The sequence below is a fragment of the Artemia sp. Qi Xiang Cuo genome, chromosome 7, assembly GCF_049724085.1.
Source record: "Artemia sp. Qi Xiang Cuo chromosome 7, ASM4972408v1, whole genome shotgun sequence".
Lineage (NCBI taxonomy): Eukaryota > Metazoa > Arthropoda > Branchiopoda > Anostraca > Artemiidae > Artemia > Artemia sp. Qi Xiang Cuo.
In genome coordinates, this window is record NC_142800.1 from 78,374,394 (window position 1) to 78,398,997 (window position 24,604).

Genomic DNA, 24,604 nt, shown 5'->3' on the forward strand with positions numbered 1-24,604 from the left:
AAGACAACAACGAAAATGTCGAAATTATTCAGATATACCTCAAATTATTGGAAAACTGAGTCATAGATTGGCCGTGGCATTCAATAAGATCCAAAGAATCCAAATAAAAGGGAGCACACACAAAAGCCAAATTAGGCAAGTAGCCTATGAGAAATCACGAAATACCCAAGACAATGAATAAGTCCTAATGGGGGGCCCTGGGTCTATCAAAATATTTCAATGGTTTCCCAGGGAATTTAATATCATTTTCTTCTGTCTCCACTTTAAATGAAAAAAATAATTATCTTTTTGGCATCCCTGCTTTCAATAAAATAAAATGAGGTATTATCATTTAAAAATAATAGCCCCCTATCCCCCTCTATAGGCAATAATTTATAATTTATTTATGAATCATATTTTTGGGGTATCTTCCGGTTCAATCTTTAATTCCCAAACCTTGTAGATAGCTTAGTCTATAGCTAAATTTTGTCTCAATAGAAAGTTTTTTTTTTTTGGGGGGGGGGTAAAAATGTTTCAGAAAGAAGTAAAAATGTTTGTATTTTCTATCAGGCGTTCAACAATTGAGTATTAAACATTAAGCAAATCTTATCTAAAAACAGTAAAAAAAAATCTGCAAATTTACAATTCAGCTGTAGAAACAATCTGTCGGCTGTCCATTTCAAAATCCAACTGAAGGCTGAAGCTGTATAGTAGTGAATGCGTTCTATAATTCTATTCATTTTGAAAATAAAATTCTTGACTACGAATGATATAAGAAATAGCGATTGGGAAACTGTATTCGAGACGATACTTTTACAGATACAAAGACGATACTTTTTTTTGTTAACATATGAAGAACTGTGTATATTGCAATATTTGCAATTGCATATTGCATCTGTCTGGTTTTTATGCAAAGTGACAAAAGAGACGAAAATTAATGAACAAGAGAGTAGTGAAGAATTATGGTTTGCAAAGTAATGTTTGGCAAGGAAAGTCACTGATGATAAATCGCTAGGGATGGCATCGTTATTGCGTGATTTTTGGGGATTTGGGAAACCACATTTTTTTCGGGGTGACCCATAGATTTTCGGGAAAATGCTCAAAAATTTGGGGATAGTGCAAGCTCTGCTTGATTACTAAGCAGGAAAATCAAAATACTAAACCACACGAGAAGGAAAAGCTCCGACTTTGCGGCTGACGCAATAAAGAATTGCTGCAAAATTAATTTAACGTCGACCAAACGCCACCACCTCTGCCAGCGGCGGCGGCGCGCCGGCGGCGTTACGAACCCTTTGGCGGCGTTCGACCTGGCCTCTCGTCAGCGGCGTTCGGTCGATCCGCCGGCGCGGCACCCGGGTCTAGTCTGGGTATTTTTGCTTCTGTATTTTTTTTTGTCATTCCATATAAGCGTCAGGATTTCATTAACAAATGAGCGGGGGGGGGGTATGAGTTTCTGTTTTAGAGAGGGGAGGCGAAGTTCTGGTCTTCTGTGGCTAAGCTACCCCCACACATCAAGAAGGCACATTTGCATATCTAACACGAGGCGAGAGCGGTCAAAATTAACCAATTCCCGGTGTTACAGAAGATGATTTTATACAGAAAATCCCAGCTAAAAAACATTTAAAAGTTAATCTCTCTCCAAAAATTTCTTAATATGGCGAATCTTATGCGAAGCTACCAAGAAAAGGACCAGACACTTATTTTTATAAACTATCAATATAAAAATAAAGAAGAAATATCAATCAAGGTACTTTTATTACTAGATCCATAGACAAATTATCACAGATTTGAAATATTATAAAAGAACTCATAAAGGCTAAAGCTTAAGGCTGATACAGTAACTGCTTTAAGTAGACTGGGCGAGATTCCTTTAAAAAGACCTACGACTCCCTCTGAAGCTAAAGTCTTTCTGAAACATTCTAATGAGCCGATGTACGTCTCCAACTTTCCAAAGCCCATTCTAGCCTTCTCAAAACCTTGAACCTGAAGACGCCTTTTTACAAGGTCAAAAGGATACACAGCCATCTTAGCAGTTCCGCCACAGATTCCGCCAGCAATCATGGACTCAATAGTGGTAATATTCTCAGTCATTGTACCTGTAAGAAAATACCCCGTAAGAGTGTACTTTCAGAATATAGGTCGAGGTTACAAAAATAAAAGCGCTGATGAATTTCCAAACTTTAAATAGTTGGAGGGGAGGCAGGTCTGAGCCTATCATATGAGAGACATAAATAAAAAAATGAAAAAGTAGAGTATCATGAAGACGAGAGAAAAAATGTGTCCGCCTTCTCAAAATTCAAAACTCAAGAAGTCATGTATATTTTGGTGGCTATTCTTGGGGGGGGGGGGTTCTAGGAGAGGAGTTTCAGTTATTAAACAACCAATAACCAGCAAAATGTATATTTCAAAATCTAGGGATGATGTGTGGCAACTTGGCTGTTTTTCGTATATTTTTTAAATGACAAAAAAAAAAAATCAAAATCTAATGAGGGGGGTGGGGCTAGGGGACACATTTCAGTTGTCAAACAACCAACAACAAGTTCCAAGGGCAGTGAAAATGAAAGCACGTGAATACCATGTTAACTTATGAGCCATTTTATGACCAAACACCGTATTGGTTATAACTAGATTGTTATACCTACAAAATTTCGAAATTCTGTAGCCATTGCTGTTTTCTTTTCCTACACCAAATTTACCTAGACTAGAATACCATCTATCCCTATTTCTCCCAACCTGGGCGTTAACATTTCCTAATAAAACATCATATTTATACCTGGGACCCTGTCTATTTGCTCCTGTAACTGTAAGTAAAATTCATCTGAGTCACAAGTATCTGCGTCAGTCGGTTCTACAGGGGCATATACTACCATAACTGATACCCTGAACTTTTTAGTCATAAAATGAGCCATTAATATTTTATTATTAATACCTTCCGAGCCTAAACAGGACTTAGCAGCTTCCTTATTCATCATGAGCCCTACGACATATTTATGTACCCCATCCTTCCTGCCTGAGTAAACAAATTCTGTATGACCTAATTTCATACTTCCTACCCCTGGGATATGAGTTTCTGAAACTCCTAATAAATCCAGTTCGAACCGTCTGAATTCGTCAGTCAAAATGTCGATACGATAGTCATTTTTTAACGTCGTAACATTCCAAGTTCCAATTTTCATGTTCTTTAAATCATTGGAATTATTTTCACCTCAGGAAAAGCAATGATCCTGGATACTAGTGCAGGACGGGGATCACATATCTTCTCAAGTCTACACCGAAGTGCTTAAGCCGGCTTAGAACCGGACAGCAAAAAGTCCCTGGAACCTCCATGAATGGGGGCTTTGTGCAATACTGGGCCCATCTTGGTCACAACATGGTTTTCAGCACTTGTCGATGCTCTTCTATCAACAAGAGTTGAAATCCTGCACAGACAATCTCAGAACTATTACCTCCGACTCATTACATATTCATACCTACAGATATTGTGTTACTATTGGGAGGCAGCTCATAGTAGATAGATCTTCAAAGAAGAGCAACCTGAAGACGCCCGTCAAAGTATACCAAGCCCAGAAGAATTATCCATAAGTCAGAATCCCGTGCGAATGCTGTGTCGTTTACTAGGCTAGAATTTCATCGAGGGGCGCCACTCCTCAAGTGGGAATAGGTTTGACCGTACGGTCCCCAGTCTTGCGAATGTCCTAAAAAGGTTGAGGCAGCTTTTTGTAATGGCTATTGCCCTTAGATTTGGTCCTTACACCCTGTTGCCTCTGACCTCCTAAAAAGGACCCTCCCGCGTTTGTGTTCTACATTACCATACACATTAAACCATTACTGGGAGAGGGTTTGTCCTGGGACTTGTGGACAAATCAGTAGGCCCTTTTGGGTGTACATTTGAGGGGCCTCCTTCCTCCTCCGCCTGTATTTATGACCCCGGGTGAGGGTGCCCCAGTTTCTATTATGGACCTCCTGGGACAAGGTCCCCCCTTGGTCCGTGCCTCCTGTGGAGGTACCCTAAATATCTACAGGGCGTTCCCCTATCGCCACCTAGGGACACGCCGAATGGCCTGGGGAAGGCCAAATTATTGGGGGAAGCAGAAATTATTGACGAGTAATTTACACATTTTTTAAAATTGCTAAATACTAAAATACCCTTCAACATTAACATTAATATTAAACAGCCTAAGAAAAAGTCTAAAATATTCACATTTTCAAATCAATCAATCAATCTATCAATCATTTTATTAATACTAAACTCTATTACAAACGTAGAGAAAAATTATTTGGCCCAAGAAGCTTGGCTTGTTGTGGGCAATCAGTCTGCAGAACGCAATTACAGTAATATAGCTTGAAGCTTCTTAAAATTTACTGCTTCTCAACGCTTATATATATATATATATATATATATATATATATATATATATATATATATATATATATATATATATATATATATATATATATATATATATATATATATATATATATATATATATATATATATATATATATATATATATATATATATATATATATATATATATATATATATATATATATATATATATATATATATATATATATATATATATATATATATATATATATATATATCATATATATATATATATATATATATATCGATCAATATATAATATATATATATATATATATATATATATATATATATATATATATATATATATATATATATATATATATATATATATATATATATATATATATATATATATATATATATATATATATATATACATACATACACATACACATACATATACATATACATACATATATACACATACACATACATACATACATACACATACATATACATAAAATAAAGATATAAAAGACACATAGAAAAGGATATTTCGATAATATCTGCCAATCTATCTGTGTAAGAAATAGTATACATATATATACATATATACACATACATATACACACATACACATATACATACACATATACACACCTATACACACATATATACATACATATACATATATACATACACATATACTTATTTTGGTTGACGATTTGATATATTAATCCTGACCTTGTTTTCATACCAAAAAAAAAAAAAAAAACTAGACTAATCAAGCTACAAGCGATAAAAAAATTTCAAATAATTTTGGAATTAAGAAATGAGCCTAGGCTATAAAAATTCGAGAAACATAGGCTCAGAGGTTGTTGAGATTGAGAAAAATGTTCAAGAGGCACTCTTTTTTTTTGTATCATTTTGGACGAAGTCCAAAATGATAAAAAAAAATATTTGGATATAGAGGGATATAGAGGATATAGAAAATAAATATAGAAATATAGAAATAAATATTTGGATATAGAAGGGGGTACACAATGTATTTTTGTCACATAATGTATGTATGTGGAGGGGGAGGGCATATTTGTTGTTTTTTCAAATTATTTTCAATAAAAATACAAAAAGGCTTATGATTTATTTATGATGTCAGGTCTCTTATGTTCGACTGACATTGCGGCGGTAGAATGTTTACCACCCAATGTGTCCGTGCTAGAGTAGCAACGGCATAGAAATGCTCGGTGAAAAAAACTAGGTAACCTATGACGTTTTACAAATCGAGAATATTTCTTTGCCTGAAACTCGTAGTTAGCAACACAGCAGAACGAGTGTCAACACCAGTTTTCTGCCTAACACCGTGAAAAACCAGGCTGTCTAGTAGTGATTCTTGTTCATAACTATCCAACTTATTCTCAAGCCTGTTCAGTCTGTCCTCTAAATTTTCAAGTTCATTACTCAGTCCCTTTAGCGACTTTTCGATTCGCTGAAACTTGGGGTTAAATTCAATCGTGAGAGCATCATAAATTTGACTAGCAATAAGCTCAGTCGATTCCTTAAGAGAGTTTGAGCTAGCCAGTTTCTCCGAAACTTTTTGAGTTATACTGTCCAGGTCATTTTTGATTTTATCCAGTTCAGCTTGGGTAGCTACAAGTTGCTGTTGTATCGGGCTAATACTGCTAGATAATCCTAAAGCTGGACCATTTGCTTTGATTTTATCATTACCTTTCAGCGCGTAAATAGCAGGCGTAGTAGCAAGCTCTTCAAAAGCTTTTTTTGAAGCAGGAGCAGACAAATTAACAATGGTAGGATCATAAACTTGGAGATTTGCATCCACGAGGCGAAATTCATCATGCGATCCATAGCAAAATGCCGCATAAACTGGCTTGCCTCGCGTATCTTTACCAGCTTTGATTATTCTTACTGGCCAGAGGGGATAATCCTTGAACTTCGCAAGAGCAAGATCAAACTGTTTAAAAGCCATGATTATCAGTAGCAAGATAAAAACAAACCCAAAGACTTATCTTTACGTGAGGTCAAACAAAATATTCCACATAAATATTCAAAAAGTCCAGCGCCAGCCAGCTAATGTATAAACCAAAACAGGTATTCACTTGATTATTACGTCACAACACGGGTAAAATGAAAATAGGTCTTGCCTCGGGAGTATTTTCCACGGAGGCAGGGGGGGGGGTAAACTCCAGCCACCATTCACAATTTGGTGTTGAATGTAAAAAATATCCAAAATCTAAATGAATATCCTGAATCTAGGTCACTTTAACCCACAGCAAAATGTTACGAAATAACAGTCACTGAATTAGCTACGGACTCTAATTGATTCCGGATATAATCCTTTTTCAACACTTGTTGAATGCAATTATGTGCCACTATAATCCTTATTATTACCAAACTGGCATACCGCACTTGGATATCGTATGGAATTACCTTTGTTCCATTAATGCTAAAAAGAAAGCTAAAAGTTCCATTAATGGAGTGGACAGAACCTCCAGTCAATTCAATTTATCCAGTGACGTCATATATTCCACTAGGTTACAGATACTGAGTAAATATTTTTAATCAAACAGTTCGTGGTAACGAACTGTAAGTAAGGAGCGACCCGGCTCAATGGTAACCGAAACTCTAAAAAACGGGATTTTGATACCAATAGATACATCACAAGAATCAGATTTTAATTCTGATTTCAAATATATAAGTTTCATTAAGTTTAATCTTACCCATCAAAGGTTACGCGCCTGAGAAAATGCGACTGAGTTTTGCAAACACAGATAAAGACCTTCAAAAGCTAGCAAGATTTAATGACACTAGCACTATTATGTTCACCGTATCATAGAACCCTACTCTAGAGATTTTAAGCTTCCATGTAGAAAAATGTAAAATTTTCAATTCTTTGCCAGAAGAAAGATCACAGATGCGTTTTTATTTGTTTGTTTGTTTTTTTTTTGTTTTTTTTTCCCAGAGGTGATCATATCAACCCATTGGTCCTATATTATGGTTAGAGGGCTCATTGCACCGGAAATTAAAAGTTATAGTGCCCTTTTTAAGTGACCGAAAAAATTGGAGGGTAACTAGGCCCCCTCCCACGCTCATGTTTTTCCCAAAGTCACACGATCAAAATTTTGAGATCGCTATTTTGTTCAGCATGGTCAAAAATATGATAAAAATGTCTTTTAGAATGACTTGATCCCCCAAAGTCCCCAGGGGGAGGGCTGAAAGTTATGAACTTTACTCAATGTTAACATAAAGTATTGGTTATTGGGAAGTATACAGACTTTTTCAGAGGAGATTTTTTCTGGTAAGTGGGGGAAGGAGAGGGTCGGGGGCTATATGGAAGGATCTTTCCATGAAGGAAGTTTTCATGGGGGAAGGGACATTGCTAGGAAGGGGGTGCTGGATTTCCCAGCATTATTAAAGAAAAAGATCAGGAATTAAATAAAAAAAAACAAGTTTTTCAACTGATCAACTGATTGTGATTAAGAGGTCATTTTTAAAGAACTGGAAAAAAAATTCGAACTATAGTTTAAAGAGCAGGGTATTGACTAGGGGGCGAACCCCCTAATATACATGTTAAAATTTTATGAATATAGAAGTTCGTTACGTAAGTTAATTCTAAGTTACGTATATTTATTACTAATAAAAACGTTCGTAAATAAAATTAAACAAGTTTCGAGAAAGAAATTTAACCAAATATAATATTCAAAATATTTTTTAATTATTCATGTACTGTGAGAAAAAATCAAAACATGTATTAATTAACAAACTTTCAAAAATTAAATAAAACAAAAAGTTTTTTAAACTGAAAGTAAGGAGCGACATTAAAACTTAAAACTAACAGAAAATATTCCGTATATGAAGGGGGCGGTCCCCTCCTCAACGCCTCGCTCTTTACGCTAAAGTTTGACTTTCTCACAACTCTATTTTTCTAAACAATAAAAAAACTTTAGCGTAAAGAGCGAGGCGTTGAGGAGGGGACAGCCCCCTTCATATACGGAATAATTTCTGTTCGTTTTAAGTTTTAATGTCGCTCCTTACTTTCAGTTTAAAAAACTTGTTTTTTTATTTAATTGTTTATAAGACGTAAAAGTGTTCTCACTATTTCGTAACTACTCAAAGAATTCAGTGTCTAATTAAATCAGAATAAAATCCTTTACCAACAACTGGTTTAAAACTGGGATTAATCCTTTTTATAAGAATAGATAGATCTTAAATTTTCAAAGACTGAATCAAAACTGAAGACTTTGATTCTGAAACAAGCAAAGAAGAAATCTTAGAACACTGTCGGCTGTCAGGTATAAATACACCAAGATGGGTCCAGGGGCAAAAAAAAGTCTTTATTTTGATGTCCTTGGTATGTTAAGATTAAAGTAAAACCTGATTAAAGTAAACAAGCAAAGAAGAAATCTTAGAACACTGTCAGCTGTCAGGTATAAATACACCAAGATGGGTCCAGGGGCAAAAAAAAGTCTTTATTTTGATGTCCTTGGTATGTTAAGAAAGTGATTAAAGTAAAACCTAAGCGAGCGTTTTCGTTCTATAACTAATTGCCAAAAAATAAAATTGAAACCAATGAAAATTCTTACTCACTTAAAAACCTCGGTAAAATAAATTTACCGGTATATTACTCGGTAAATAAATTTACTCGGTATAAAAAATTAAATTCTAATGGTTGGGTCTTCGGTTTACTGATGGTTATTTCACACTTATCGAATCCAATATAGGTTAATATCAATATATGTTCCTTCCTAATTCTTAATTTTTAGTATGTTAAATCCTAATAAAGGGGTAAGACCCCCAATTTTATAATAATATTGTTAGATTCTTTCAAGCAGGAACATGTTAGCCTCACCATGTCAGTTAGAATACCTGCTTATCTTCAATAATAAAGAAATTTCACCTATAGCCAATACAAGAACAAGAAGATTCCTGAGTTTGTAAATGTAAATAATAAGTTTGAATTGTCACACAACTTTATCTTTTAAAACAATAAAAAACTTTAGCGTAAAGAGTGGGGTATTGAGGAGGGGACATCCCCTTTCATATACGGAATAATTTCTGTTCGTTTTAAGTTTTAATGTCGCTCCTAACTTTCAGCTAAAAAAAACTTGTTTTTTTTTATTTAATTTTAAATAAGAATTTCCTAGAAACTCAATAAAATTTAAGATTTTAGGGGAGAACGCCCATTCCCTGCGTACGCCCATGAAAAACTGTAAACCAGCAGATTTCAATTTCCTGTTTTATTCATTTGTTTTCAGACCCAGAGTCGTTCCTAAGAGGGGGGAGGGAGCACCCATGTCATCTGCCCCAGCTGGAGGATTAACCACTCTGATCAAAATTTTCACTCCAATTCGGTTTTTCTTGCTTATATTTGAGTCGGGAGGGGGCGTTGTAATAATTTTTTTCCCCGGGCACCACCAACCCAAGGAATGGCTCTGTTCAGACTAAATAATAACTCTGAAACTTTTACGCTTCATAAACCCAATCTGGTCAGATTGCGAAGATCCCATTTTATACAGCTCCCTGTTTCTTTTTTCTATTTGTTGACTAAAAAATACGTAATTTTTTACGCTAAAATAATACAGAAGAAAACAAGAACTTAAAAATAAAATGAAGTTGAATGCAAGAAAATGTGATTATACAATACTACTTGGCATACTACGATTTATTGCTAATTCTACAAAGAAAGAAAAGATGAAATACTTGTTCAGGAATTAAAAAAAAAAGATACAACTGTTTATTAGAACCTATCAGAGGCAACGCTATAGCGTCCTATTGTAAAGGCCATACGGCTCCAATGTGTCATTTTTTTTCCAGAGGCACTTCATATGGAAGGGGTCGAGTAGAAACTTCAAAGGGGGCTCATTCGCTTCGAAATCGAGAGTTCCAGTGCCCTTTTCAAGGGTCAAAAGTGATTGGAAGACAACTAAACCCCTTCCACGCCCACCAGTTCCTTAAACAAATAAAACGCAAAATTTTGAAACACCCATTTTGTTCAGCGTAGTTGATTTCCAGCTAGAAATTATGTTTTTGAGGAGGACACTCCCCCATAGCCCTCAGGGAAAGGGTTGTAAGTTATGCCCTGGGGGCATACAAGGTTTTTATAGAAAGCTTTGTCGTAAAAACTTCAAAAAGGATTCATTCGATTGGAAATGCAAAGGGCTAGTGCCCTTTTTAATAGTCAAAAGTGATTTATGGGCAACTAACCTTCCTCTCACGCCCACCTTTTCCCCAAACACTTCCAATCAAATTTTGAAAGCCATTTAGCCATTTCGTTCAACGTAGTTGAAAATTCAGGAAATTAGGTCTTTAAGGATAACCGCCCCCCCCCCCCCAAAAGCCATCAGGGCAAGGGTTTTAATTTATGCCCTGGGGGCATATAAGGTTTTCATAGAAAGCGTTGTCGTAGAAACTTCAGAAAGGGCTCATTCGATTGGAAGTTTAAATGGCCAGTTCCCTTTTCAATAGTCGAAAGTGATTGGAAGGCAACTGAGACCCCTTCCACACCCACCATTTCCCCAAACACATCCAATCACAATTTTGAGATAGCTATTTTGTTCAACGTAGTTGAAAGTTCTGGAAATTATATCTTTGAGCAGGACACTCCCCCCAAAGTCTTCGGGGCGAGGGTTATAAGTTATGCCCTAAGGGCATATATGGTTCTTATGGAAGGAATGCTCGTATAAACTTCAGAAAGGGTTCATTTGATTGGAGATTGAAAGTTCTAGTTCACTTTTTAAGCGTCAAAAGATATCGGAGGGTAACCAGCTTCCCCCCCCAAACCCTATTTTCCCAAATGCATCCGATTAAAATTTTGAGATAGCTATTTTGTTAAAAATAGTTCATATAACAACAAATCTGGTGTCGACAAAAACCCCAAAGGGCCCGGGGCAGGCGTTGTAAGTTATTCCCAGGGGACATATATGGGTCTTATGGAAGGGATGCTCGTATAAAATTCAAAGATGACTCATTCGATTGGAAATTGAAAGTTCTAGTTTAATTTCTAAGAGTCAAAAGAGATAAGAGGGCAACTAGCCCCCCCCCACGCCCCTTTTTCTCCAAATTCATCCAAAAAAAATTTTGAGATAGCCAGTACGTTAAAGATTGCTCAAAAGTCATATAACAAAAACTCAGGTGTCGTCACGACCCCCAAGGGCCTGGGGGCAGGCGTTGTAAGTTAGGCACTGGGGCATATATGGTTCTTATAAAAGGGATGCTCGTATCAACTTCAGAGAGGGCTCATTTGATTTGATTGGGTCGGATAAGAAAAACTCCGGTATCAATACGACCCCCCAGGGCCCAGGGGAAGGCGTTTTAAGTTATGCCCTAAAGACATGTATGGTTTTTATGAAAGGGATGCTCGTATGAACTTCATATAGGGCTCATTTGGTTGGAAATTGAAAGTTCTAGTTCACTTTTTAAGAGTCAAGAGACTTAAGGGCAAATAGCCCCCCCTGCCCTTTTTCCCCAAACCCATTCGCTACTAATTTTGAGACAGCCAGTTTTTTGAAAATTGTTCAAAAATTAGATAACAGCCCCCCCCCCAGGGCCCAGGGGACATGCGTTGTAAGTGTTCTCCTGGGGGCGTATATGGTTCTTATGAAAGAAATGCTCATATAAACTTCAGAGAGGGCTCATTTGATTGGAAATTGAAAGTTCTATTTCAATTTTTAAGAGTGAAAAGATATTCGAGGACAACTAGCCCCCCCCCACACACCCTTTTTTCCCCAAGCCCATCCGATGGAATTTTCATAAAAGCCATTTCATTAAAAATAGTTCAAAGGTCAGATAAGAAAAATTCCTGTGTCGACGCAACCCCTCAGGGCCCGGAGGCAGGCGTTATGAGTAATGCTCTAGGCGCATATATAGTTCTTATGGAAAGAATGCTTGTATAAACTTCGGAGAGGGCTCATTTGATTGGAAATAGAAAGTTCTTTTTCACTTTTCAAGAGTCAAAAGAGATCGGATGGCACCTAGACCCCCCCCCCTCCCCTCCACATCCTAAATGCATCAAATAAAAATTTTGAGATAAACATTTTGTTAAAAATAGTTCATAGTTCAGATAACAAAAAACTCCGGGGTCGATACAGCCCCCCATGGCCCGGGGGCAGGCGTTGTAAGTTATGCCCTGGGGGCATATATGGGTCTTATGGAAGGGATGCTCCTATTAACTTCAAAGAGGACTCACTTTTTAAGAGTCAAAAGAGATTAGAGGGCAACTAGCCCCCCCCCCCCCCCACGCCCCCTTTTCTCCAAATGCATCCAATAAAAATTTTGAGATAACCAGTACGTTAAAGATTGCTCAAAAGTCATATAACAAAAAATCAGGTGTCGTCAAAACCCCCCCGGGTCTGGGGGCAGGCGTTGTAAGTTAGGCACTGGGGCATATATGGTTCTTATAAAAGGGATGCTCGTATCTACTTCAGAGAGGGCTCATTTGATTTGATTGGGTCGGATAAGAAAAACTCCGGTGTCAATACGACCCCCCAGGGCCCAGGGGAAGGCGTTCTAAGTTATGCCCTAAGGACATATATGGTTCTTATAAAAGGGATGCTCGTATCAACTTCAGAGAGGGCTCATTTGATTTGATTGGGTCGGATAAGAAAAATTCCTGTGTCGACGCAACCCCCCAGGGCCCGGAGGCAGGCGTTATGAGTAATGCTCTAGGCGCATATATAGTTCTTATGGAAGGAATGCTTGTATAAACTTCGGAGAGGGCTCATTTGATTGGAAATAGAAAGTTCTTGTTCACTTTTCAAGAGTAAAAAGAGATCGGATGACAACTAGACCCCCCCCCCCTCCACATCCTAAATGCATCAAATAAAAATTTTTAGATAGACATTTTGTTAAAAATAGTTCACAGTTCGGATAACAAATAACTCCGGTGTCGACACAGCCTCCCAGGCCCCGGGGGTAGGCGTTGTAAGTTAGGCCCTGGGGGCATATATGGTTGTTATGGAAGGGATGCTCATATAAACTTCATAGAGGGCTCATTTGATTGGAAATTGAAAGTTGTAATTCACTTTTTAAGAGTCAAAAGTGATTGGAGGGCAGCTAGTCTTCCCCCACACTCCATTTATTTATTTTTCCCAGAGGTACTTCATATAGAAGGGGTCGTCACATAAACTTCAAAGGGGGCTCATTCAATTGGAAATAGATAGTTCCAGTGCCCTTTTTAAGAGTCAAAAGTGATCTGAGGGCAACTATCCCCCCCAAGCCCTTTTTCCCCAAATACATCTGATAATAAAATTTGAGGTAGGTATTTTGTTAAAAATATTTGAAAGATCATATAATAAAACTCCTTTACCTATGGCCATTTCGTTAAAAATAGTTCAAAGCTCAGATACGAAAAACTCCAGTGTCGACACAACCCCCCCCCCCCAGGGCTTGAGCCAGGCGTTGTAAGTATTGCTCTGGGGGCATACATGGTTCTTATGGAGGGTATGCTCGTGTAAACTTCGGAGAGGGCTCATATGATTGGAAATTGAAAGTTCTCGTTCACTTTTTGATAGTCAAAAGAGATCGGAGGGCAACTAGCCCTCCGATCTCTTACTCTAAACCTCTGTCTAGAACCTAAAACCTATTGCGTCATTGGCGCTTTACTGAAAACCAATTTTATGACAAATATTTTATATTATTTCAGCAATTAATATGCATCAAATATTCAGTTTAATTTATTAGCTCTTTTTTAAGTTGTTCATGACGAATATAGTTTCACTACAAACAAGTGTTTGGTTACTGTCTCCTTCCTTTACTGTAAATAAAAACCAAAAGCCTACTGCGTCATTGGCGCTTATCTGAAAACAAATTATATTACAAATATTTTCTTTTCCAGTTCTTACAGCATTGAAAATAAAAATTAAATTACAATGAAATAAATTCTTGAACGAATGGATCTTTCAAAAAATAATATCATTATACATCAAATTTTCAATTTGATGTTGTTTATAATTTCCAAGACTGTTCAAGACGCATATAGTTTTCAGTAAAGCGCCAATGACGCAGTAGATTTTAAACTTTTACAGTGAGAGGAGGAGGTGATAACCAAACTCTTGTTTGTAGTGATTTTTGTTCGTTTCAAGCTTGATTTGCATATTCAATTTAAGTTTTACTCGTTTTAAGATTTATTTATTAATTTACACTAATATCTATTGTATGTTTGTTTGAATTGATTGTTTGTTTAATTTCTGTTCGTTTTAAGTTTCATTTATACTTCAATAGGAAAACATTTTTTTTCGTTTTAAGCTTGATTTTCATATTCAATCTAAGCATTACTCGCTTTAAGATCTATTTATTCAATTATATTATTACTTGTTGTAGGTTTTTTGCTATGATTGTTTATTTTATTTCTGTTCGTTTTGGGTTTCATTTATTCACTAATAGTAATTTCTGGTCGTTTTGAGTTTGAATTTTAACAGGTATTTGTATCTGCCGAGCTTAAGTTTAAAATGGCCTTTACTTTTCTTTAAAAACTTGTTTTTTGGAAAGTTTTTTAATTATTTATAGGAAAAAAAACGCATCTACTATTGCCAAAGTTGAATACTAGTTAGTCAAGTTAAGTTTATTAATAAGAATAAAACTTAAATAAATACATATATATATATATATATAATACATAGAAAGAGAAGTCTTTCAAGTAAATCTTCTAGCCTGCCCATGAACTTGCAAAGGTAAGTTGTCCTAAGGGCGTGCCAGGAATACAAGAAAAAAGAATAATACTGGTTATAAGCACACATTAATTGTACCACAAATACTGATGAAATAAATGTATATATATATATATATATATATATATATATATATATATATATATATATATATATATATATGAAAATCAGCAAGGAAAAAAGTGTTGTCATGAGAGTGGTCTTCCTCAAGAAACACATAGGCAACATTGAAACAGAAGCTGAGCTCAAATCAGTGGACTCTGCCAAAATTCTTGGAATTATTATTGACAAAAACCTGAAATGGGATTCCCAAATTAACAAGATTGTAAGCAATGGAGCAGGACTACTAAGACCGTTCGCGAACCTGAAACGCTTTGGTTTTACCACCCTGGAACTTACAAACATCCTAAAAACATACATCTATTCCGCCCTAGAAAACGGTTGTCAAGTCTGGCATCCGGGCTTAACAAAAGAACAGGACAAGCAGATGGAGAATTTGTAGAAACGGGCTTGCGGCATCATCCTCGCCAAGTCTACAGTTCATACGAGGAGAGTCTCTGGAGGTTCGGTCTCAAAACCCTATTCCAACGCAGACACGAAGCAGTCATGAGGTTCGGTCGCCAATGCCTTCTTTCACAACGGCATAGAAGCATCTTACCGGATTTCATAGTGCCAAAAATTGACGGTCCTGCGACAAGGAGCCTGAAACAACCAGTACCGAATTCAAGTCAGGGCTACTTATCTTCATTTGTACCATATTCTGTCGAATCATTTAATAATTGTACATAGTTAATTGTTTTTAGTGCTTTAACTTGATGTAGATAATGTGAATGCTTTTTTTTTGCCAATGGTTTAAATTGATGTTGACAATGCCACTGCTATTTTTATCATTTTACGGCACAGTAAATTAATTGATTGACTGATTGATATATATATATATATATATATATATATATATATATATATATATATATATATATATATATATATATATATATATATATATATATATATATATATATATATATATATATATATATATATATATATATATATATATATATATATATATATATATATATATATATATGATAAAAAAACAAGTTTTTTAAACTGAAAGTAAGGAGCGACATTAAAGCTTAAAACGAACAGAAATTATTCCGTATATGAAAGGGGCGGTCCCCTCCTCAGCGCCTCGCTCTTTACGCTAAAGTTTTTTATTGTTTTAAAACACAGACTTGTGAAAAAGAGTCTAACTGTAGCGTAAAGAGCGAGGCGTTGAGGAGGGGACCGTTCCTTTCATATACGGAATAATTTCTGTTCGTTTTATGTTTTAATGTCGCTCCTTACTTTCAGTTTAAAAAACTATGTTTTTTTAATTTAATTTCTGATCATTTTTTAGTTAATGCAGCTTTTATTTTGGATTTTATTATAATGCAGCGTCATTGAATAAGTAAACAAAATTTGCATAAATATTTTTCTTTTCTTTTGCTAAATGGTTGTCTCTAAATTTGCTTCTGACGTAATTTACAAATTAACTTACGTAACGAACTTCTATATTCGTATATTTTTCTTCTGGCAAAAAATACAAAGTTGCAGATTTTTGCAGATATGAGCTTGAAAACTATGTAATAGGGTTTTCTTATACGCTGAATCTGACGGTGTGATTTTCATTAGAATTCTTTCACTTGTAGGGGATGTTTCCCCCCTCTTTAAAAAATCAGGTAAATTTTCTCAGGCTCGTAGCCTTTGATGAGTAATACTAAACTTAATAAAATTTATATATTTAGAATCAGCATTATAAGCCCATTCTTTTGATACATATATTGACATCAAAATTCCGTTTTTAAAAGTTTCGATTACTATTGAGCCGTATCGCTTGTTTTTTTTTTATCGTTCTTTTATTACGTATATGTTATTACGTAAATGAGGGGGTTCTCCCCTTATTCACTACCACACTCTTTACGTTAAAAATTAAAAAAAAAATTAATTAACAAACCCCTGAATCACAAAGGCCGTTTAATTAGAATAGATAGCTCTTTTGAAAGCACTAAAAACAAACTGTACCGTAAAGAGCGAGGTATTGACTTAAGGGAGAACCCCCTCATATACGTAACAATTTCTGTTCGTTTTAAGTTCTAATGTTGTTTCTTACTTTCAGTTGAAAAAACTTGTTTTTTTTAATTTAATTTTAAGTGATTTAATTTTAATTTTTAATTTAAAGTGATTTGAAGGCAACTAACACCCCTTCCACGCCCATCATTTCCCCAAACACATCCAATCAAAATTTCGAGATAGCCATTTTGTTCAACGTAGTTGAAAGTTCTGGAAATTATGTTTTAGCAGGACACTCCCCCTACAGCCTTCGGGGTGAGGGACATAAGTTATGCCCTGGGGGTATATATAGTTCTTATGGAAGGAATGCTCGTATAAACTTCAGAGAGGTTTCATTTGATTGGAAATTGAAAGTTCTAGTTCACTTTTTAAGCGTCAAAAGCTATCGGAGGGTAACAAGCTTCCCCCTTCCCCAAACCCTATTTTCTCAAATGCACCCGATAAAAATTTTGAGGTAGCTATTTTGTTAAAAATAGTTCAACAATCATAAAAAAAAATCTGGTTTCGACACAACCCCCCAGGGCCCGAGGGAAGACATTGTAAGCTATGCCCTGGGGGCATATATGGGTCTTATGGAAGGGATGCTCGTATTAACTTCAAAGAGGACTCATTTGATTGGAAATTGAAAATTTTAGTTCACTTTTTAAGAGTCAGAAGAGATTGGAGGACAACTAGCCCCCCCCCCCCCCCACACCCCCTTTTTCTCCAAATGCAGCCAATAAAAATTTTGAGATAGCCATTAAGTTAAAGATTGTTCAAAAGTCAGATAACAAAACTCAGATGGCGTCATAACTTCCCAGGGCCCGGCAGCAGGCGTTGTAAGTTATGCCCTGGGGCATATATGTTTCGTATGAAAGGGATGATCGTATAAACTTCAGAGAGGGCTCATTTGATTGGAAATCGAAAGTTCGAGCTCACTTTTTAATAGTCAAAAGAGATCCGAGTGTAGCTAGCCCCCCCCCCCCCTCCCCACCTCTTCTTTTTCCAAACCCGTCTGATGAAAATTTTTAGATAGGCATTTTGTTAAAAATAGTTCAATAGTCGGATAAGAAAAACTCTGGTGTCAATACGACCCCCCCGGGCCCAGGGGAAGGAGTTCTAAGTTATGCCCTAAGGGCATGTATGGTTCTTATAAAAGGGATGCTCGTATAAACTTCATAGAGGGCTCATTTGATTGGAAACTGAAAGTTCTAGTTCACTTTTTAAGAGTCAAGAGAGTTAAGGACAACTAGGCCCCCACGCCATTTTTCCCCCGAATCCATCCGCTACAAATTTTTAGATAGCCAGTTTTTTGGAAATTGTTCAAAAATTAGATAACAAACGCCCCCCCCCAGGGCCCGGGGTAAAGGCGTCGTAAGTGTTCTCCTGGGGGCGTATATGGTTCTTATGAAAGGGATGCTCATATAAACTTCAGAGCCTTCAAAACCCCTATGCCTTCCCAAGGCCAGAACAAAATTTGCACTTTACTGAAAAAAATACAAATGAATGTGTTGTCAGTTTAATATACATATACTGATATTTAGTAATCAAAATGTCAAAATTATTTGATTTATTAAAGTTATAAAAGTAAAAACATTTATATTTTTTCAGTAAAGTACAACATTTTTTTGGCCTTGGGAAGGCATAGGTGTTTTTCGCCCAACATATGTTAATTTCTGCTCGTTTTGAGTTTGACTCGGTTATTTATTTTAATTTCTGTTCGTTTTGGGTTTAATTTATTTATCGATGCTGGTTTGTGGTAGTTTCGAGCTTGGTAGATTATTTGATTTTGTTTTTGCTCATTTTTTGTTTAATGGAAAAACTTATTTTGTGGAAAAAGTTTTTTTAATTAATTTCTCTTCGTTTTATATTGACATAGTCTTTTTAGGGGAAAAAAAATAACACTTTAAATCTATTCATTTCTTAAGACTTTATAGTTTGGCCTGCTATTTGTATGCTGGAGAAAAATTTTCAGCAATTTTTAACGACATATACCCCTTTAAAAATCTGGACACAAATAGTACTGTTTAACTTAGTGTCATACCTCCTCTAGTTGACATTAAATGGAAAACGTGATTCCATTCGCAAAAAAATCTGTTTACTTTCTTTGATAGCTTTGATGCACTTACACTATTTTGATTTGGTTAAATTTTAAGAGCAGAAGTAGCCTCGAAAGTTTGAACATAATACCCTCAGTCGTTCTTGGGGTAGTGCTGAGATGCCTTATTGGGAATTAGTATTATCACAGTGCATTTTGATTTAATCTTGAGACAACATTTAGTTTTTAAACATAATGGGCACATGGGAGGGTGGGAGTGGAAGGGGGATTAGCTGCCCTTCAATCACTTTCGACTATTAAAAAGGGCACCAGCCCTTTCTATTTTCAATCGAATGAGCCCCTTTCGAAATTCCCACGACAACTCCTTCGATACGAAGTGCCCTGGTCTAAACAACAACAACAACAAAAAATATTACTATTCACTTTCGACTATAAAAAAAGTGCACTAGCCCTTTTAATTTCAAATCGAATGAGCCCTTTTCTGAAGTTTCTACAACAACGTCTTCTATAAAAAACTTATATGTCCCCAGGGCATAACTTAAAACCCTTGTCCTGAGGGCTCTGGCGGAGTATCCTCCTCAAAAACATATTTTCTATCTGTAAATCAAATACGCTGAACAAAATGGGTATCTCAAAATTTTTATTGGATGTGTTTGGGGGAATGATGGGCGTGGGGGGGCTAGTTGCCTTCCATTCACTTTCGACTATTAAAAAGGGTACTAGCCCGTTCATTTCCAATCGAATGAGCTTTTTTGAAGTTTCAATGACAACGCCTTTTATAAAAACCTTATATGCCCCCACGGCATAATTTAAAACTCTTGCCCTGAGGGTTTTGGGGGAGTGTCCTCCTCAAAAATATATTTTCTATCAGGACACCAGCCACGCTGAACAAAATGGCTATCTCAAAATTTTGATTGGATGTGTTTGGGGGAATGATGGGCGTGGGGGGTCATTTACCCTCCAGTGACTTTCGACTATTATAAGAGCACACTTCCTTTGAATTTCCCGTTGAATGAGCCTTTCCTGAGGTATCTACGACAACTCCTTCTATAAAAAACTTATATGCCGCCCGGGCATAACTTAAAAACCTTGCCCCGAGGGTTGTAGGGGAGTATCTTCGCCAAAAAAATATATTCTATCTGGAAATCAACTACGCTGAACAAAATGGCTATCTCAAAATTTTGATTGGATGTGTTTTGAGGAATAATGGGTGCGGGGGGGGGGGACTAGTTGCCCTCCAATCACTTTCGACTATTAAAACGGGCGCTAGCCGTTTGAATTTCCAATCGAATGAGCCTTTTTTGAACTTTATACGACAACGCCTTATATAAAAACCTTATGCCCCCAGGGCGTAACTTAAAACCCTTGCCCCGAGGGTTGTTGGGAAGTGTCCTCCTCAAAAAGATATTTTCTATCAGGAAATCAACTACGCTGAACAAAATGGCTAGCTCAAACTTGGGATGGGCTGTGTTGGGGGGAATGATGGGCATGGGGGGGGGGCGAGTTGCCCTTCAATCACTTTCGACTATTAAAAAGGGCACTAACCACTCCAATTTCCAATCGAATGAGCCTTTTTGGAATTTTCTACGACAACTCCTTCGATACAAAGTGCCAGGGTATGGAGAAAAAAAAAACACATTGTGCCCACATCGTTGTTTACTTAGGCAGCGCTCGCACGCTACCTATGAAAAGGAGGGATGGCTCACATCAAACGCAGTTGGTGTGAGTAAGGATTCCGGGGTAATCTAAGGTGCTGAAAAAAAATATCGGGGTGCACATACTCGCACTAATGTAGAACTTGACGATTTTAGCTTATAAAGGAGAAATTAGCCTCTTATGGCTAAGTACTTTACCCAACTAAAACCCGATATGTAAGATTAGACCCCGTCGCCGCGCTGGCGGATCGACCAAACGCCGCCGACGAGAGGCCCAGTCGAACGCCACCGAAGTGTCGTAACGCCGCCGGCGCGCCAAGGGCGCGCTGCCGTCGGCAACGGCGGCGGCGTTTAGTCGACTTGAAACTAATTGTGTGGCAATTCTTTATATAGTCAACCGCAAAGTGAGAGCTTTTCCTTCTCGTGTGGTTTAGTATTTCGATCTTCCTGATTAGAAATCAAGCAGGGCTTGCACTATCCCCGAATCTTCGGGTATTTCCCCGACAATAAATGCGTCACCCCGAAAAAAAATTTGGTTCTCCGAATCCCCGCAAATCACGCAATGACGGTGCCACCCCTAGCGATTTATCACCAGTGACTTTCCCTGCCAAATATTACTTTGCATACCATAATTCTTCAGTACTCTCTTGTTCGATAATTTTCGTCTCTTTTGTTACTTTGCATAAAAACCTGACAGATGCAATATGCAATTGCAAATATTGCAATATACACAGTTCTTCATATGCTGACAAAAAACAGTATCGTCTTTATGAAATGAGTTTAAATCATTTCGAATGCAGTTTCCCAATCGCTATTTCTTACATAGTTCATAGTAAAGAATTTTATTTTCAAGTTGAATAGAAATATATAATGCATTCACTACTATCCAGCGTCGGACTTCATTTGTATTTTTAAATTTACAGCCAAAAGTTTGTTTATACTGCAGAAATGTACTTTTGCGGATTTTTTTTTTTTTTTTGGTGTTTTTATTTAGTTTTTTCTTTATTTTTAAAAATAAATCTTTGGACGCCTGAATTTTTAATGATCAATTGTTCAGGAGCTACCCCAAAAATATGACTCATCAATAAAATGTAAATTATTGCCTATGGGGGGGGGATAGAGGCCTATCATTTTTAAGTGATAATACCTTATTTTTTTTATTGAAAGCAGGGATGCCATAAGGATAATTATTTTTTCATTTTAAGTGGAGACAGACGAAAATGATATCAAAATCCCTGGGAAACCATTGAAATATTTTGATAGACCCAGGGCCCCCCATTAAGACTTGTTCATTGTCTTGGATATTTTGCGATTTCTCATAGGCTACTGGCCTAGTTTGGCTTTTGTACACACATGTGTGCTCCCTTTTAATTAGATTTTGAGCACACAGGTGTGCTCCCTTTTAATTGGATTCTTTGGATCTTATTGGATGCCACGGCGAATCTATGACTCAGTTTTCCAATAATTTGATGTATATCTGAATAATTTATACATTTTGTTGCTGTCTTTTCACCCCTTTATTCATACCCTCAATTTTTTTCATGGAACCCTAAGCTGTTTAACGTAATTTTGCGTGTTTGTTTGAACCGTATAATGACCTAGTTAATTATTAAGTAACTTACGTTTCTAATGAAAGCTGAGACGGTATCCTATCACGGTGGTATCCAGAGGGGGGAGGGGTAGGGGGATATTACATTTAAATGACAATATCTCGAATTTTTTATTGAAAGCAGGGATCCCAAAAAGTTAATTTTTTTTCATTTAAAGCAGAGACGGCATTTTATCAAGGTGGTATCCAGAGGGTGGGGGGGGGTAGTGAGCTATCATATTTAAATGATAATACCTCTATTTTTTTCGAAAGCAGGGGTGCCAATAAGTATATTTTTTTTTATTTAAAGAAGAGACGGTGTCCTATCAAGATAGTATCCATAGGGGGGGGGGGCATAGGGAGCTATTATATTTAAGTGATAGTACCTTGATTTTTTTTTATTGAAAGCAGGGATGCCAAAAAGTTGAAAAGTTGACAAAAATTAACAAGATTTTCGTGGGTTATACTTGATACAGCACTTGCATGGTTTTATCGTCCAAAGGGAAAGGTACATGTGCGTCCAACCCGTTTTTTTCTTATTGATGAAACGGGTTTAATTTGAAAACATTCATTCATAAGTACCAGGCAGATTCACACTAAAACGTATGGGTGTGACGAAAGCGATATCGACATCCCCAACTAACGTTGCGCTTGAGTGACAATGGCTCCATTGGTCCAGTGCCCAAGTTACATTAAAAGGCCTGGTCATAATAAAAGCTTTCAATTTGGGAGGTTCAAGGAGGAGACTTGGACAGTCTTATGACCTAAGGGAACTAGATGTTGCAACGTTCTTACGTATCTACAGTGGTTTATAAAAATCGATCACCCCACTAATTATTACCAAAAACATTCACAAATATAAAAAATGTGACATTTGGAATATCATAACAATTTTTTCATAGCTTTGAAGAAGAGTAAAGAAGGCTTAATACCCCTAACTACGCATGAAAGCCATTTTAAAAAGAAACTCTTTGGCTATTTCCATGGAAATGACCATAGCAGAAGCTTTGAGCCTGGGTGGGAATCTGAGAGGAGTCTTTGAGTATTTTGACCACAGGTGACTTATTGTTGCGACTTTCTCAAATTTGGTAATTTTTGTGAGCATTTGGAAATCAAAGCTTAAACTCAATAACTGATACTAAGTGTCCTAAGATTTTGCTTGGATTAAAAGTGACGAACTAGGATGAAAGTCTCAACATCTTTCTGGAGCTACTTCAGTCTGCATATTATTTCATTTAATTACATTTAAAACGGATTACCTTTTCATTTTTTACCAGAAAATAGCTGGCATTAAATTTTTCTTCATACCGAATAAACCATTAAATGCTTTTGGTTTCATTGTAATTGAAGTGTTCTCATTTGAAGTGTTCATCATGTATTTTTCAATTTGATAAATTTACTTCTTTTAGATGCAGTTTATAATTTGACTGATATTAGGTATTTATCAATTTATAATTTGGAATGAATCCCCAAAAGAAAAAAAACGAATAATATCCAAAATAGCAGCCAAAAGCAGTAAAAAAGCAGCAGTTCAGCCTTAGCCTACATGACATATATTCTATAAAGAAGCCAAAAAACTTCACAATGCATTTTTTTAAATTGTAATTAAAAACCAGTTTTTAATACAAGAAGTCGTCTTTTTAAGAATCCAAAAGAGCAAAAAAAAAACAATCAATATCAAAGTCGCCCATTTCAACTGTTTTAAAGGTAACAAAACAGATATAGACAAAGGGCATTATGATAAAAATTATGCTTCTAAGTTCAAAGTTATATTCAAAGTTTTTACCCAGATAACTGATGAAATTTGTGATACGGTATTTGAAGTTGTATATGCAGTAATGCTCGATGAAAAAAACAACTAATTTTCATAATTATTTATGTTAAGAATACATAACTAATAGATACTTCAACTACTCGTAATGCAAGGGTTCTGAAACGCCACAGCCATTTCGTTTCTACCACATTTCTACTTCTCTTGATGAATAACTAAGAAGACCAGTTTCCTGCCAGCGACTTGTAAATTTTTGAACTCATGAATAGGCTCGAATCTGTTGTAAATTTAAGCTGTGATTTGAGAAAGACTGATGAAAACGTTAATGTTTGCGGTCAACATTGATCGCGCCAGCGGCACGCCGCCGACATCTTACCGGCGGCACGCCGCCGACATCTTACCGGCGGCGCGGCGTGCTGTTTTTGGCCCCGCCGCCGCCGTGTCTT

General features: G+C 36.4%; 1 protein-coding gene across 5 annotated transcripts in view; it reads right to left on the bottom strand.

The window, feature by feature from the left end:
* Positions 1–1,721: 1,721 nt before the first annotated feature.
* LOC148950723 (mitochondrial thiamine pyrophosphate carrier-like) overlaps positions 1,722–24,604 on the bottom strand; it is a 74,483-nt gene continuing 51,600 nt past the window's right edge. For all 5 annotated transcript variants that reach the window (XM_089091726.1, XM_089091723.1, XM_089091727.1 and 2 more), the window contains one exon: positions 1,722–2,075. In XM_089091726.1, coding sequence (XP_088947852.1) covers positions 1,759–2,075 — 317 coding nt within the window. In that variant the 3' untranslated portion in view covers positions 1,722–1,758. The remainder of the gene's footprint in view (positions 2,076–24,604) is intronic.